This window comes from Fusarium pseudograminearum, chromosome 2 (genome assembly GCF_000303195.2).
Source record: "Fusarium pseudograminearum CS3096 chromosome 2, whole genome shotgun sequence".
Classification (NCBI taxonomy): Eukaryota; Fungi; Ascomycota; class Sordariomycetes; order Hypocreales; family Nectriaceae; genus Fusarium; species Fusarium pseudograminearum.
Window position 1 is genome coordinate 4,277,100 of NC_031952.1, and position 16,718 is coordinate 4,293,817.

At 47.2% G+C, this 16,718-nt stretch overlaps 8 protein-coding genes across 8 annotated transcripts; 4 read left to right on the top strand and 4 right to left on the bottom strand.

Moving 5' to 3' along the window:
- Positions 1 to 503: 503 nt before the first annotated feature.
- On the top strand, positions 504 to 1,276 carry FPSE_02108 (uncharacterized protein; the record flags this gene model as incomplete). Its single annotated transcript, XM_009255227.1, has 5 exons — positions 504 to 629; positions 689 to 731; positions 794 to 841; positions 1,143 to 1,161; positions 1,246 to 1,276. The coding sequence occupies 5 exons, from the start codon at positions 504 to 506 to the stop codon at positions 1,274 to 1,276; spliced, it is 267 nt and encodes an 88-aa protein (XP_009253502.1).
- A 285-nt stretch (positions 1,277 to 1,561) lies between these two features.
- FPSE_02107 (uncharacterized protein) lies at positions 1,562 to 2,373 on the bottom strand (the record flags this gene model as incomplete). The annotated part of the gene is made up of 2 exons (XM_009255226.1): positions 1,562 to 1,903; positions 1,960 to 2,373. 2 exons carry the CDS (start codon positions 2,371 to 2,373, stop codon positions 1,562 to 1,564), a joined length of 756 nt encoding a protein of 251 aa, XP_009253501.1.
- A 1,860-nt stretch (positions 2,374 to 4,233) lies between these two features.
- FPSE_02106 (uncharacterized protein) lies at positions 4,234 to 4,974 on the top strand (the record flags this gene model as incomplete). The annotated part of the gene is made up of 1 exon (XM_009255225.1): positions 4,234 to 4,974. One exon carries the CDS (start codon positions 4,234 to 4,236, stop codon positions 4,972 to 4,974), a length of 741 nt encoding a protein of 246 aa, XP_009253500.1.
- Positions 4,975 to 5,130: 156 nt separating this feature from the next.
- FPSE_02105 (uncharacterized protein) lies at positions 5,131 to 6,073 on the bottom strand (the record flags this gene model as incomplete). The annotated part of the gene is made up of 2 exons (XM_009255224.1): positions 5,131 to 5,310; positions 5,360 to 6,073. 2 exons carry the CDS (start codon positions 6,071 to 6,073, stop codon positions 5,131 to 5,133), a joined length of 894 nt encoding a protein of 297 aa, XP_009253499.1.
- Positions 6,074 to 8,435: 2,362 nt separating this feature from the next.
- FPSE_02104 (uncharacterized protein) lies at positions 8,436 to 9,665 on the top strand (the record flags this gene model as incomplete). Its single annotated transcript, XM_009255223.1, has 2 exons — positions 8,436 to 8,621; positions 8,673 to 9,665. The coding sequence occupies 2 exons, from the start codon at positions 8,436 to 8,438 to the stop codon at positions 9,663 to 9,665; spliced, it is 1,179 nt and encodes a 392-aa protein (XP_009253498.1).
- A 762-nt stretch (positions 9,666 to 10,427) lies between these two features.
- Positions 10,428 to 11,701, top strand: FPSE_02103 (uncharacterized protein; the record flags this gene model as incomplete). The annotated part of the gene is made up of 4 exons (XM_009255222.1): positions 10,428 to 10,893; positions 10,943 to 11,031; positions 11,079 to 11,247; positions 11,298 to 11,701. The coding sequence occupies 4 exons, from the start codon at positions 10,428 to 10,430 to the stop codon at positions 11,699 to 11,701; spliced, it is 1,128 nt and encodes a 375-aa protein (XP_009253497.1).
- Positions 11,702 to 11,962: 261 nt separating this feature from the next.
- FPSE_02102 (uncharacterized protein) lies at positions 11,963 to 13,817 on the bottom strand (the record flags this gene model as incomplete). Its single annotated transcript, XM_009255221.1, has 5 exons — positions 11,963 to 12,470; positions 12,522 to 13,276; positions 13,349 to 13,456; positions 13,525 to 13,672; positions 13,726 to 13,817. 5 exons carry the CDS (start codon positions 13,815 to 13,817, stop codon positions 11,963 to 11,965), a joined length of 1,611 nt encoding a protein of 536 aa, XP_009253496.1.
- Positions 13,818 to 14,976: 1,159 nt separating this feature from the next.
- Positions 14,977 to 16,244, bottom strand: FPSE_02101 (uncharacterized protein; the record flags this gene model as incomplete). Its single annotated transcript, XM_009255220.1, has 2 exons — positions 14,977 to 16,106; positions 16,157 to 16,244. The coding sequence occupies 2 exons, from the start codon at positions 16,242 to 16,244 to the stop codon at positions 14,977 to 14,979; spliced, it is 1,218 nt and encodes a 405-aa protein (XP_009253495.1).
- Between the last annotated feature and the right edge of the window lie 474 nt (positions 16,245 to 16,718).

Below are 16,718 nucleotides of genomic sequence, written 5' to 3' on the forward strand. Positions count from 1 at the left end.
AATCACTTCGGGCTTCATGCAACGTTTCTAGATAAAATCGTGCATTCGGTGGGTAGTGGGCTGCAGGCTCCTTTTTGTCGTTTTAGATGGTTTTCAAGGCAGCTACTTAAGAATTACAGCAATGTATCCAGTGTAAAAAGATAGTATACCCTTCTGATGGCTGCATTCTACACAAAGACCTAACCATAACATCTACTGTGGGCGCGGTGGTACAGACGTGAGATATGACTTGGAACATTCTGTTTCAGGTTTCAAACCTACCTACCTGTACGGCGTTCTAGACTCTAGGAGTAATACAGAGTGCTTTGCATCAATGTTACCTGTCCAGACGTTGAGCGATGCTTACGATACATAGTTAGTGGCCGAGAGTATAAAGCGTCCCTTTCCCTTATCAAGAGACGACTCGAATGCTCGACAAACCAAACAATATCCCAATATTCAAAGGCATATCTCTTGCGAATACCATCACAAATATCTCAGAAACCAAGGACGTCTCGTCAACCATGAAGCTTTCTGTACTCGTTGCCGTTCTGGCTCTTTCGTCCGAGGCCTTTTCTGCATGTGCCAACACATGGCAGAAATGCAAGCCAGGGGACGCAAACATGTGCGAGTGCAGTGGAAGCCACATAGTATGTTGCTACCTTCTTGCCAATGCCTGCATGCTATTGCTGACTCTCTGATCCAACAGATGAAGTGCCTGCCATCTTTCCCTCATCATGGGAAAAAGAAGTGTGAGTGTCACATTGTTCAGTCAAATACTTGCTCGATAAAGGGCTACGCTGACTGATTGCAGTGGTGTTTGCGTATCGGAAGCTATATGTTTGTCCTAAGAATTGGCATCGTGAGTGTGTCAATGGAAAGTGCGTCAGGATGAAACCAATGCCCACTCCTACCTAGTGACTCGAAACTTCTCGTTCGAGTCAGCTGGCAAGCTCAGAGACGAAACTTTGTGTGATTTCGATGTACGGATGAAGAATGACTAAGATAGCTCTTTGGACTATTCCTCTTTCATGTATTCTTTCTTTAACTTCATGATACATTCAGTGTATTAGCCATGCAAATGATTCAGAGGTAGCTCTGGCATCATCTTTACCGTTGCTTCTGAGCTTTGCTATCGCATTTGTGGTTGTAACTTGATGTAGTGTGTACTCAAATCACTGTGTAAGTCTGTTGGTTTTGTAACAGATCACCAAGTAACATTGGACAAGTTTGTATTATACAAACTGTGTACTTGATACAGCTTAGGATAATTCCCCTGATTTCGACTGTTTATTGAACGTGTGCATGCCATAAAAAGAAGGTAACCGAACCATGAGACCATGAGTCTTGCACCTTGTAGATATTCCCAAACATCAATCAACCACAAGTACATTCCATCAAATTAGGCGTTCATGTGATAGACCGAAATGGGACTACGGATGACTGCAGATGGCAGGATCGGCTTAGGTAGGAAGCTGTCAGAAAGGAATCATTTCTATCGGACTTTTAATGTTGAAGGAAATTGTATCTCATTTATATCTTTACTTTTCTGTAGACCACCATTTCAGCCTATAAGAATCCACTAAGCCTTGAATACCTTCTCAACAATCTTCGCCATGTTCTCAGGTTGACTAGTGATAGGTACGTGGCCACTCTCCAGGGTGTGGATTGTGACATCGCGTTGAGTTGAGACCTTGATGCCTTCAATCATAAGACGCTGGAAAGCGGGGGGGATAATATGGTCTTGTTCACAGACGATATAGTGTACCTCCACGTCGTTGTAACCAGGGTATGTCAACTTTTCCTTGAAGCTTGGAGTCGAGTGATCTTCCATCTTCTTGGCCAGTTCCAGCGCTTGATCAGCAGGAAGATCCGAAAATGTTAGCGAAGCATTGACTTCGGCATCGAGGGACATGTAATCATCCTGGTGTCGTTGTCAGTACAGTCTCATGATATGTTACAGGTGGTTTGTCTCGGTACCTCCATGGTTAAGAAATCAGGCAGGGCTCCTCCAAAAGCCTCAAGGTTACTTGTACCAGGCTGCAAAACCATCGAGGTCAGATAAACAAGCTTCTCGATTCCTCCCTTCTTGCCCTCCGCTTCGCGAGCCTTTTTCGAGATGTTTTTCAGACTCTCAGTTCCAGGGATACCACCGTATGAGTGCGTCATCAGTACGACGTCCTGCCCCTCATCAAGCAGCTTGGAAACAACGTTGCTGATCTCTTGAGCATCGTCGCTCATGGTGGCAGGCGGGCGACCCTCTTTTCTGCCCACTGAAGGGGTGCTGACGACGACGGTCTTGATGTCATGACCCTTGAGAGTCTCGACAAAGCCATCGTACATCTTGGCTGGGGCGAAGGAGCCGGGAACAATGACCAGAGTGGGGTTTGCCATGATGGGGTAATTTGATGTTGGTGTAGTAAGTTGTTGTGGAAGAAATGTTGAGTCTAGTGGAGAGCGGTTCATGGGGCACAGTACAGGTATATATATGGCCTCCAATAACAAAACCAGTGGTGATCAGTTGTTGTTTGTACAATGCTCGGCGGAGATGGCGCTAGTTAGCGTTATGGTTTGATTGGTAAGAAATAGCCCAAACGATGAAAGGGTAAGCAGTAAGCCGCAAGTTATGCTGGATGAGTTTAACATGGCAGAGTTCCGCCGATCGTTCGGGGGTTTGGGATTACGAAGATTCAATTTACTTTAGATATGCTAAGCCCTACAACAAATTACATGACTTGGTTCTGACAGTTCTGTCTCTTAGCCTTGGTAGCGATATTCTTTGCTTGCTTTGGCTCGTAAAGACCATCGCCCAGAAGTGACCTTACGAGGTACCCCTCATTTATTGACAGGGGCTAGTGTAATTTGAGGAAGGTGGAACAAGAGTCTAATGCAATTGCGCGCTAGGCGAGACCACTATAATTCTTCTTAACATGTCCAATGGAGTTTGTGTCCTACAAGCATGATTGCAGTCGTGTGCGACCAGAGCAGCATCCCGTGGAAGTCATGGACTAATAACCAGAGTTTTGTATAAGGTGCTCGGGACTGTGTTAAATGAACATTGGCCTAACCCTAAACCTCTTCTTCAAACGGACCCTAGAGGACCTACTGCAGCCGACGTGGCTATAACGCACCCTTGAAAATCATCAATAGCTGGAGTATATAAAATCTCATAGATGCGTGCCATTGACCGTAAACCTTACCTGATTGACCAAGACTGGCATTGTCATGCATCAGCTGCATCTTGCACAGATAGTACCAAGACTCTACTACAAACTGCTAGGATATAGGAAATTGAGCAGCATAGATTGGAGTGACATGCTTCTGTTTGGAAAAAATTTCACCGACATACAATGGGCCTTTGATCATAGAATGGCAATGGCAGGCTCGGGACATCTTTGTCTGGTTCCTTGGCCAACCCAAGCTGGCGATCGGATTGCGCTGCTTCAGGCGGGGAGAACGCCCTACGTGCTGCGAAAAGCTGGAGATAAATGGAAGATTATTGGAGATTTCTATGTTCACGGAATCATGTCTGGAGAAGCTTGGAGTGATGAGAAGTGTGTCGATGTTGAGATTGTCTGATGGAGCGCAAAGGAAAGGTGCAAGACCACTAACTAGGCCAGCCAAGGAGGAATGGGTCTCTTTCGGCAGTCAACAAAGACATAGAACAAAGGCTATACGATACACCAATAATAAGCCACTGTTCAATGCGAAACTGTTTTATCTTACGAGCCTTTCACGCGCGTCAATACCACTTGTTCGAATTGTTCTATTCTTGTTTCTTTCTGCTCAATCGCAGGGTCCACGATTGGCTGTCCTTGGCAGCGCCTAACAAAGGCCCAGTTTCGCTAAGCGCCAACCCAAAGCGCCAAACAACAAACGATTGGGGCTCGAACAATAGCGCATCAGGCGCTGGGTCGTGGCCTACAAACGACGGGACGATGTTTCATTGTTGAGTCGATTGGCTGTTGTTTGCTGGTTTCAACAAGGCCGCATCAGCGTCTATTTGACAATGTTCATCACTCGCTTTTTTATAAAGACGTGATGCTGAGACGGACTTTTATTCTTCTGCATTCGGATTATTCACTATCTATCGCTTCATCGTCGTCATTTATTAATTCTCTCTCTTTTCCCATACTGCAGCGCAGTTAATTCTCTCTTTGGACATCTGTCTCGACACTCTCTCCATCCACTCCTCGCTACGAACCACGTACAGAATATCATCTACTCATAATACAACGCTCACTCTACTTCAAAATGAGCAGACTCAACAACGCTATCAAGGCCGGTCAAACAGTCATCGAACTGGGCCAAACCGCCAACACCTTTGCTGGTCACGCCAATCAATTCCGTGCCGCAGACAAGAAGGAAATTGGTCGACAAGCCGGACGCCATGCTTTCAACGAAGGAGCAGAAACAGGCAAGACCATGGGTAAGACGTGGCTCAAGACTTTTGAGGTCATGCCCCGTCTCATCTGCCGAGGTCTGCAGTTCATCTTTGCCATCATCGCCTGTGGCTTCTATGGTCACCGGGTTGACAAGGCCGACGATGGAGACTATGGTTTCTCACCAGAGTGGTACTTTGCCCTCACCATCGCTGGCCTCTCCGCCGCTACATCCCTGATCTTCGTCGCCATCACACCCCTCGGCGCTCTCCCCCTCGTCGGCAGCAAGCTCAAGCTCCTCAAGACCTACCGCGCATTCGCGTGGGATCTCATCCTCTTTATCACCTGGCTCGTCGCTTTCGGCATCTTCGCTGGCATTTTCCTTGGACGATCCAGTGATGACAAGTACAAGGGTGCCAGCACGGGCCCAATGAAGACAGCTGTCTGGATCGACCTCGTCAACTCGATCCTCTGGCTTACCTCTGGTGTTTATGGTAGCATCAAGACATTCTTGGGCGACAAGGCAGATGAGATGACGGACAAGGTTGGACAGAAGCTGTTCACCAAGAAGCAGAAGCCAGCCAAGGAAGCTGACTATGCCGAAAGTGTTTAAACAGTAACTGTCGAGTTGGATATTTTATCAGATACCTTTTGCATATTTTCCTTTGTCAAGCCGGCGTCGGTCATTATTAGAACTAGAACCACTACTGGATAGTTGAGCAAGCATCGCATTTGATTAAATTTAACATTTTTTTATGCATTTCCCTTTCTACATCAGAATTTTGCTAAAAGCTTCCCCAAGACCGCATTCCACTAGCCAAGCTTCCAAAGCCTTCATGTCACCACGGTTACCCCTAGCTCCTCTCTTCTCAATCATGTCGGTGATCTCTTGCATGTCCGCAAAGGCACGCTTCAAATCTGTTGCTTCTTCCCGATATCTTTCACTGACCTGTACCTCAAATCAGTCTCGAGAATCCATCGGCCATGGCTTGACTAACCTTTTTGTGGTGGGCAGGGATATCACCCCAGCTTTCTGTCTTGATGAACTTCATAAAGTCATCAACTGCCACTGATCCTCCCTCTAGGCACAGCACTCCAGGTTTTCCAGCTAGCAAGAATCCAGTGAGCCCATATGTTGGGGCATAGTTGACGAGATCATCTCGTTTGGCTCTTGTACTGATGGAGGGGAAGTAGAACCACACGCGTACTATTGTGGTATCCTGGATCGGAGCATTGGCTACTTCATCCTGTTTCAGCCCTGCCAGGTGTTGAGTGGCGGCTTCTTTGATGTGTTCAATGACAGAAAGGATATCCTCGTCTGGAAGTTCTGAATTCAGCTTCGCAATGTCTCCTTTGCTCATCCAGTCGGGCTGTTGTATCCTGGTCCTGATTGACGGTGGGTCTATCAATGGATCTCCTCTTGGACATGTCAACGGCACACTCAGCGTAAGCTGTAATAAATGAGCCGAGGAATCATCGTCTCCAAAGTCATCGAGTCTGAGGACGAGGTCAATGCTCGTTTGATGAATCTTTGGTGACACTTCATCTCCGTTTTCGCACCAGCTTCTCAACTTCTCTATTGTGTCTGCCGATGCTGAGTCCATGGATATTGCGTTATCGGAGGCATACATAGCCATGAGGAGGTCGATCTGCCCAAGCTGAAGCTCCATAAGGTCCTTCAGCAACACATCTTGCATGGCCATTCCAGACATATTGGTACTTTCGGGTGCTTCTTGATGAGTTTTAACAGGCAATGGCCTTACTGCAAGGTCCTTTTGCTGCAATCGATATACCTCTTTACGCGTGAATTGTTGAAATTGCCACGCGGTGCGCGAAGATTTTGATCACGTGAGACTCCGACTTCGCTGTCTTCACACAATCATTCGCCGTTTTTCTTATCGTACTTTCATCTTATCGTGCTATCATCTTATCATTAACTGATCTTATCTAATCAACAACTGCTACCCTGCATCATCAGTCAGAAGCTAAAAGGGCATCATGTTGCTCTGTAGTTTACTTTCTCGTAGTAAATATTTGATTTTTAATAGGTGCTATATTCTATTAGCTTAGACCTCATTGAGATGGCATGTTATATTCCTCACACCGTTTCTGTACCATTGAAAACGATGATAGTGTCCACTATTCTCAAAACTACTTTGTGATGTTGCGCAGACCGCACTACATAAATGACGACGAGATGAACTTAGCATGACTTACTAGCAATTTGTATTATATCTCAATTCTATGACATTTTGTGCAACCATAAACTGAAGTAGTGCCACGATAACTCTTGTTCCATGACACTGACATGAGGCAACGGTCGAGTTTCCACAATGGTACAAATAAATGCCTTAACTCGCGGACGTCACTGAACGTTCTTCAATCACTTCTTCAATAACAATTATCTTCCAGTCTATCAACTATTCAAAACGTCAAACGTCGGATATCCTTCTACTTATGAGGATGGAGACCAGCAGATGTCAGCCAAGACACTTAAGAAGCCCTAAGACTGTGTTGTTTGGCTGCATTTTGTGAACAGGATACTCAGACCGAGATGCAGTTTGGCCATGTATTGAATGAGTGCATAGCTTGTATATAGTTAGCTAATGCACATCGACATGTTTAAAGCAATTACTTCAGAATCCTCTACTTGTTCAACTTATGTTGGAGAATTCAACAAGCCATGTTACAAGTGTCAGTGTGTAATGATGACTGATCAGTCATATCTCCTGAGCACAGATACTGATGAATGCCAAGCTGTGTGGTAATTCGGTATCCTTTCCGAATATACGAGAAACCGCTGCAAATGCTCCCGTGACGCGCAACCTATTGCATCATTTTCTTAGAAGAGACAAGGTCAGACAAGGGTGGGTCAACGACTGTCGTATGCCGAGCTTTGAGACTCAATCAAGCTCTTAATTTTATGTGATAAATTGAACCGCCAAGAAGCGAAGCATGCCAAGTCTCTTGAAAATCGGCGATTGAAAAGAATCGAGACTGTCCAAGACCGATGCTTGTGGAAATTAGCAATTTGTGAAATCTTGTTTCCGGACAAGCAAAAGTCCTTTGTCTTTGTTTCGGTAGATGCATCCGTCCAGCCACAATTACCAGCCCCTGTGGACTTTTCTTGTCTTTATCGGCTACGATCTAGAAGATTGTTAGCTTTTAACTTTATATAGATTATGGATAAGATTAAAGTGCTAGACTGACGATAGTGCGGAGCATTAGATGCTAAATGTGAGGTTATGCTTCTTTATCCACGTGTTGACCGTTGTTATTGAGTGAGACATCCCAGAGAATTGCTGCTGTAGCATTCGTCGATCAAGCCCTGCACGGTACATAGCAGTACAATGAGCCCATAGAAAGGATGCGGTAACATACGCTGCTACTGCTGACAGGTCCCGTCAGGATGACATACTGAGATCGATCACTACTGAATCATTCACGTCGCACTGGTCCAATGCAGCAGGTTTCATCTCTCTTGGCCCCGTCAATCAAAGTCCATCTCCCGTGTCTGTCCCGTCAGTGAAAAAATCAAGCCACACTTTGTCCATCTTCAGTTATCAGCCAAGCCGCTTCCCTGCCGTCGACATGGGTCTGATTGGTTGTCCGGCACGAAACTGCCGCCAAAAGGAGTCCACTCGGCATGAAACTGCCGTCCAAGGCCTCAAAGGCTCAATCTTTCCCCTTTGCCAGGCTAAAAGGACCAAGTGCAATGACGTCGAGGCGTTGTGGCTTGACGTAGCGAAGTTGCTGCTGTCATTTGTCGTTTTGAGTTGACTTCCTGTTTAAGCTTGTTATTACAGTAGTTTTTTAGGCTGGGACATGACACGATGGTAGTGACGTCAGTAGCACGGCATCGTTGCTTGTCGCGTCTCGCAGACTTATAGAAGGAGAAGCCTCCAGCTTCAATTGAGTTTGGACAGCACCATCACAGAAACCTCCAAAGCTCCTTCAGCACCTATTAACTCAGGTGCAAAGCCACTTGATACGTGGTTGGCTTTTATTTCAGCCTTTAACAACAACACCATCACCACATTCCATCGATACTGTTAAAGAGTTATCACCATCAACATGGGTATCTTCTCTCGAAAGGAAAAGACTCCCCACGGGGACGCGCACGGCTCCAAGATGGGCCGTCGCCAGAAGGTTCACCACGATCCTCTTCCCATGTCTCGAAAGCCCTCTTTTGGACAATGGATCAAGCACACATGGCTCGACATTGTCACCATGGCCGTCATGGGTGCCATCGGTCTCGGCGTAAGTCTCATTCACATCCAACACTTCCTCTCACTCTAACGAATTATCCAGGTCTACTTCGCTAAGCCTGCACCCGCACGATCCTTCCCTGTTACCTTCTCCGACGGCGAAATCGTCTGGCCCGAGTACGGATACCCTCTCCGCGGAGAGATCATTCCCATCTGGGCCGCTGCTATGCTGGCTGCTCTGGTCCCTATCTTCATTTTCCTGGTGATGCAGATCCGTGTCCGCAGCTTCTGGGACTTCAACAACGCCACCATCGGTCTTCTCTACTCTCTCATTACCGCTGCCGTCTTCCAGGTCTTCATCAAGTGGCTGATCGGTGGATTCCGACCTCACTTCCTCGAGGTCTGCAAGCCTGACATGGCAAAGGCGCGCACCATGGGAGGATACAACAACAAGGGATATCTCCAGCTCTACTACACACCCGATATCTGCACTGGTGACAAGAGTGAGATCAACGACGCGCTCGAGTCTATGCCCAGTGGACACACCACCGCTGCCTTTGCCGGTTTCGTCTACCTCTACCTGTACCTCAACGCCAAGCTCAAGGTCTTTTCCAACTACCACCCATCCATGTGGAAGTTGATTGCTACCTACGCTCCTATCCTCGGTGCTGTCTTGATTGGCGGTGCCCTGACGATCGACAAGTACCACCACTTCCACGACACTCTTGCTGGTGCCATCATTGGTACTGTCTTTGCTTTCTCGTCCTACCGAATGACCTATGCCTCTGTCTGGGACTTCCGCTTCAACCACATTCCCCTCAACCGCCACTCTCCTTTCCAGTACCACATGGGCGGTGCTGAGCTTGCTGATGCTGTTTTTACCCACAAGGCTGGCTGGGGCACACACGGTGGCAGCTCTCACGGTCTCGGCCATGGAATGAAGGGTGAGCGAGCTGGACACGGTCAAATGCACGGTAACGGATTTAATGATGGTTCCGAGCACATGCACGGTGCTGGCCACCACAACGGCTCTATTCCCCGACGCCCTGTCGGTGAGGGTGTTGGACATGGACACCGAGGTGAGGAGATGGTTTAATGGTGTAATGGATAGCAGAATATTTGTAACGGCGACGCGAGAGTTGAGGGGGTTAGAGAGGTGATGGAAGACGATGATACCTGAGCATTCTTAATTAGTTCTACATAATGACTGCATGATACCTTAACGGCCAAATCAAATAACTTCAACTTGATTCCACTTTCCGATTTGATTGTGAATTGTTTTCATCATAGCGGAAATGCACACATCGAGGCTTTAAAGTTGATGTCGAGTTGCGGATCACCGACATAAATACCATCACCTTGCTTTATATGCCACCTCCGGTTGCGCTACAAGTCCTACTGTATACAGAGTACCTTTCTGTTGATTGTCCAAGCAAAAATAATACGCTAAAAGGTCCGTCTGCCGGCATTAGAGATAATGTTGAGCCGGAAATAACCTGAAAGAAGCCACCGTATTACAGCAAATAGCGCCTTGTCTTTTAGCGTATTACAGCGAATAGCTAGTCATTCTCCTCTAATTTCTAGGGGCCACAGGACCTCGTCTAGGCTCGTCCGGGTTGCCTACACTGCCTCGTTACTGACGGGAATAATATTCTCCGTTATTGGACTTGACTGAAACAACTTAACGAGCGTCCTACATAAGGCAATTTCCCTAATAAGGAACATTCCGAGTAATCCGAGAATCCTAGTACTTTGGGACAATTGTTCAGATAGATGTTTCGCATAAGATGAGACTGGTTCTCCAATTGATCTCTTGGCTCGCAGGCTTGCACTCCATCGTCAACCAAACATAGCCATCATGAAGTTCACCCTCTGCCTCAGCGCTCTCACAGCGCTCCTCACCTCCGTGACAGCCCAAAAAGTCTCCGGATCCGCCCAAGGCTTTGCTCAAGGCGTCACGGGCGGTGGTTCTGCTGCAGCTGTTACACCCAAGAACATCAAAGAACTGGTGACATACCTCACCGACAAGTCTCCCAGGGTTATTGTTCTTGACCGCACATACGACTTTATCGGATCGGAGGGTACTGTTACAGAGAAGGGTTGTGCGCCGTGGAAGACTGGCCCGGGATGCCAGACGGCTATCAACGCTGCTGGTAATTGGTGCGGTAATAATCCCAAGGTGGACGTTACCTACAGCAAGGCTGGAACGAGTGGTATCAATGTTGCATCTGATAAGACGATCATCGGAGTTGGGAACAAGGGTATTATCAAGGGAAAGGGATTGCGATTTGTCAATGTCAAGAACATTATCGTGCAAAACATCCGTAAGTTCATGACTGGCAGTTTGTATGGTGATAACTAATGCCACTATAGATATCACAAACTTGAACCCTCAATACGTCTGGGGTGGTGATGCTTTCACCTTCTCCGGCACCAGCAAGATCTGGGTTGATCACTGCACGGTAAGCTTGGCTATTCAGACAAACAGAAGGGCTACTAACGGTCATAGACCTCTCTCCTCGGTCGACAGCACTACGTCTTTGGTCGCGACAAGAGCACTGCCATCACCCTCTCCAATAACCATATCGACGGCCGCACGCAGTGGTCCGCTGGTTGTGACGGCTACCACTACTGGACCATCGAAATGGTCGGTGAAGGCGATCAGATCACCCTCCAAAGTATGCTCTCTCCCCGCGCCAAGATTCCGAGCTCTACTAATACTGTCCAGACAACCTCATCGAGCACACAGCAGGCCGTGGCCCAGCACTCTCCGCAACCACGTTCCTCCATGCCGTCAACAACGTCTGGCGTGACATCAACGGCCACGCCATTGAAGGCGACACCGCCGGTAAGGGTCTTTTCGAGGGAAACGTCTTTCAGAACGTCAAGCAAGTTGTCGTCCCCGATTTCAAGGGCCAACTCAACAGTTGTCCTGATAACGCTGCTGCTAGCGCCACTCAGCAATACCTTGGTCGCGTGTGCCAGGGTAATATTTTCATTTCTTCTGGTGCTTTCAACAGAAAGGATACCGGTTTCATGTCTGAGTTCAAGGGATTGCCTATTGTCAGATCTACGCAGGCTATTACTGCTCAAAGCAAGGTTCCTGGAAATGCTGGCTTTGGAAAGATCTAAGAGCGAAGAATGTTTGCTCCCGAGGCATCTCGTCCTAGGCAAATAGTCAAACTTGATTGATCTCGGTGCATCCGACTAGTTCTCTTCATGTCTTTGTTAGTCGGCCTAGATAATATTCATTGCTGGTATAGTAGTCCACTGTACAGTAGCGATAGGCACTGGTTATTCTGTCAAGTTATATAACAAGGTACATAGTATCACTTGAGTTGTACTGCTCAATCATAAAAGTAAATAACAACATTCATGATCCTTCCAACTAAGTTAACATAACCAATCCCAAACCTTACCCCAAGTTGTTGTTGGCTTCCTCTCTTCCCAGATAATAGCATCAATATCAGCCTTATCGCGATAAAGATCAGCCTCAGTAGATAGCACCCATTTAGTTTTCTTGAAGAACTTCCAAAAGCAAAAGAGAATCGCTATGAGCGGGATACCGATGTAGGTGGTGACAAAGCTGTTGGCATTCCAAGGGGTAAATGTCCAGAACCCACTGAAAACGATAATAACGCCGAAGTAAAACATCGAGAACCAGGCCAGATAGGGCTGGAATGGTGCTTTAAAGACAAGTGATGACCTATCTATGCCTTGTGCTTTCAAGGCGCTGTGAAATCTGACATAAATAAGACAGATACCGAACCATGTAAAAAGTGATGACAGTGTAGCAAGGTTTTGAAACCAAGTGAAAGCCACGCTGCTGCTGGCAGAGCAGGAGAGGTACGAAAGTAGAGAGATGGCAGTGACTAGTAATACTGCTACCCACGGTGTTCCACTAGTAGATGGTTAGCCTGTATCCATTGTTTAATGAAAGAGGTCCAATTACCTTTTGTTGCATTTTTGAAAGATTTTGGGCGCTTGTCCATTCTTCGACAAAGCATAGAGATATCGACTTCCATTAAAGGTCATGGCGTTTGCGGCAGAGCTAGCGGAACTCAAGATGACAGCATTGATGATAGATGGCAAGATCTTGATCTTGGCATGCGTGATAGCAATGACCCATGGTGAGGCTGCTGCACCCTTGGAGCCATTTGCCTGAGCACTCAGTAGATTCTCGTCGTTGGAAGGAACCAACACGCCGACTGCTAGAGCGCCGAGAACATAGAAGAAGAGGATTCTCCAAAACACTCGACGAACAGCCTTGGGGATGTTCCTTCGTGGGTTCTTGGCCTCGCCTCCAGCCACAGCCACGGTTTCGATACCACCAAAAGAAAAGGCTGCATTAACTAGAGTCGAAAAGAAGCCTAGGAACCGACCTAGGTCACCGGTTGCCACATAATCTTTCATTGCTCCGGGGTTCTTCCAATAGCGGAATCCGATACTGCCTTGCCCTGTTGCGCCTACGTCGATGAGGAATGCTAACAAAATGAGACCAATGATAGCAATGACTTTGATGCCGGCAAAGTAGAATTCAACTTCTCCATAAACTGAGACGGCAAAGAGGTTAATGCAGGCCACCAAGACGATGAGAGTGGTGATCCAGACTGCGACGTTGACGCCTTGGGCTCCCTCCCAGTACTGTATGACGACTGATACGGCAGCAATCTCTGCGCAAAGGGTTATGACACAATAATACCAGCTCTGCAGGGTTAAGCAAAAGCCAGATCAGCAAAAATAAAATAGGAACAATTATTCGGAATACGAAAAGCTTACATTCCAACCAATGGCAAACCCCAAGGCAGGGTCTACCCAGCGATCTGCGAACTGAGGGATTGCTCCTGGGAGGGGAAGCCAAGTACACATCTCACCCAAACTCTGCATCTGTAGTTACAATAGATGTCAGCCACCAATAGTTCATATGTGTAAGTATATCCAAATCCCAGACATACCATGCAAAAAATAGCGGCGCCTGAAATGCTGTAGCCCAGTAAGAGACTAAGCGGACCAGCTTGGGTCAAGGCACGGCCGATTCCAAGGAAAAGACCAGTACCTATGGCACCACCAAGAGCAATGAATTGAACATGCCTGCTTTCGAGCCTGTATCGATCAGTAAGAGTCTTACACGATGGTTGTGGTGTGGTGAGTCAGACTTTCTTTCCAGTTCATGATATTCGGTTGAGGAACCATGTTCTAGAGCTGGTTGGGACTGGAAGGACTCTAGCTTCTCAGATGATTTATCCATAATAAACTGCATTAAAAGTGCTTTCTTGTTTATTTGTTTGTAAAGTAGCTCATGGACTTGGCAACATTGCCACTTTAAATAATGCCCAGGGACTTGTTGCACTATCCTCACATGGATAAGCTCTGAGTGATAATACATACAGATCGTTGATATGCCTGATACGACCATGATAGGGACACGAATAAGCTTTCCGCGGGAAACTAAATCACCCCAGATACTCGCTCTATAGATGCCGGGGTAATGGTCTAGATCACGCCACTCCAACTTTAGTCTCAATTGATCTCAGATGGGCCTTGGAATAGTTGTGACACAGATGGGGTGCTGAAGGTAGTAGAAAGGTGCGGGAAATTAAGGACTGATGGATTTGCTGTGACATAAGCATCTGGATGAAATCAACCTTGAACAAATCGTGAGATGGGCATCACGGCGTAGGCCCGTCGCCGTGGTTTGGTTCACATACCGGGTGTCTGGTAGTCTCTGTTTTGAGCTTGCTGGCTTTCGCCGAGGTGCTTTACTTGTCCGCGGTGTATATGGAAGCATGCTTCTCCTCGGAAAACTCCAACCTATTCCGTTGATCATGAGCGCATGGTAATTGATGCTCTTGGCCCTTCCATTCGGGGACTTGGCGGAATGAAGAGCTTAACTTGGGCGACACAGGCCGCGAGATATGGGGCAGTATCAACTATGGGTATGCAGGCTATCGTAGGACGGAGTGTATATGTTGGTGGTTCTGGGTTTCAACAAGTGCCGGATCCCGGGGCTTGGGGTCTCAGTGAGTTTCTTACTGGGCTTGCAGGTTGAGATGAACATTAATTCAAAATGTTTGTATGAATGGTTTGATCTCTGGGCTTTTATATTTTCGACGGGGGTTTGTGATCTGAAGAGAAGGCCTTGGCCTGAAGTTTATGTCTTGGCCCAACGTTGATACCGGGTGGACTGAGAAAGGCAAGAGCTCAGCTCTAGAAATACAAATATATTTTGAAGTGCTTGAGGTTCGTCTTCGAGTTGAATTGCATTGACAAACTGATTCGATAATACATTATCCACTACCTCTTCACTCATCCAATACCCGGCCAAACCACAATTCGCTTTCCGTATCTTGCTAGCAAAGCACAGCCAAACACCATGTACTAACAATTGATCCAAAAACAACACAATCTCAGGGCTTCTTGCACTGACCAGCCTTGATGCTGGCTTCGTTCTTGCAAGTGTTACACTTGATGATATTTCCGCTGCCCTTGCTCAAGTTCTGAATGTCGCTGTTGTTATCGTTGAGAGTGTTTCGGACGACAACGTTATCTCTGGCCTTGATTGCCTTTCCGAGAACAACGCAAGAAAGGGAAATGGGCATTTCCGGTGTGGCAACACAGGGGTCGTCATAGATGCGAATGCCTGCTCCTGACCCATCACTGGCTTTCTGGCCCTCGATGGTGTTGTCGCTAACCAGAACCCCGATGGAACTTCCAAGAACAACACCCGCAGCGTTCTTGTCGCAGGGAGCAGGGGTTGGGCCGATGTAGTTGTGGGCAATCTTGGCTTCCCTGACACCAGGATCGACAAAGACACCGAAGCAGTTGCTTGTGAGTTTGTTGTACTCCATCACTGCGCCGTTGGTCTGAACACAAAGACCAATGAGATGATTCGAAATCTGGTTCTTCGTGGCAAACACATCTGACTTGTTGTCCATGCATATGCCGATAAATCCACCCTTCGTAGTCGTGACAACGTTGTCATAAAAGACCGTGTTGATTGAACCAAGTGTCAGGCCGCCATATGCCCCGCCGTCAACGAGGTTGTTGTTCGTGATGTAGGTGTTCTTGGCACCGAGAATAGCAATGTTGATGCCAGAAAATCCCTTGACAGTAAAGCCAGTGACAGACACACCCTTGACGGGCCTCTGTACAGACTTGACTCTCTTATGCTCGGTAATGAAGGCGTCCGTCTTGACATTGTACCCGACGATACAGATACCGGTCTGTAGTTTATTCTTCTGCGGATCCTGGGTCAAGCCAGTGCAGGCATTCGTCTTGAGATCCTTCGCGTCCGGCTGGATGAGGTTTGCACCATGGCCTTCCAGTTGAATGCCATCCTTGTCAATGACGAGTTGTTCGCGGTAGTCGCCGGCTGCAACCACGATACGGTCACCAGGAAATGCATTCTTGATGGCATGTTGGATCTTTTGGCCGCGCTTGACATGAATGGTACGACCGTAGCCATAATACTTCTTGGGCTTGGGCGTGGAGGGGTATTGCAAGTACTTGCTTGGAATATCGCACTTTCCACCTCGTGCTTTCAAAGTTAGTACGCTAGTGACTTTGAATTTATGCAAGGACACTCACCGACGAGACCATTGGAGGTATCATGCTCCGTAAAAGGTGAAGCAACAGCAAGGCCGACAAGACCTGCAAAAGCCGCACTGAACTTCATTTTGGCGAAAGGGGGATATGATGAAAGATGTGATGCGGATAAGACTGGTGTAGAGTAAACTTTAGGCTACACAAGCTCATGGCTGCAGGAGGGTTATATACTGATGAGCTCCCCCTTTCTATAAGAACCAGCATCCTGGTAAAGACAAACTTCTGAGGTCTCGACCTCTGATACAGCCACCCAATATCGAACTCGCTTGGTGCTACCGAAAAGAGCAAGCTGATAGTTAACGTGACAGGAGGAGCGAAGGCGGCGTCGAATAGCCATACAGCCACTTGGCGATGGTGTGGGGATGAGGCGCCATCAATTGCTAGCTTGGGAGAGGGATGATTTAATATTGACGACAGAACTCAATACAAAGTTCGTGTATTAATGGTAAATAGATGTCAAACAATTCACCAACGTGGTTATACTATGATCCCCATGAGACAATCAAGCACGATATATCATTCTGGTCACTCCAACCGACCAAAG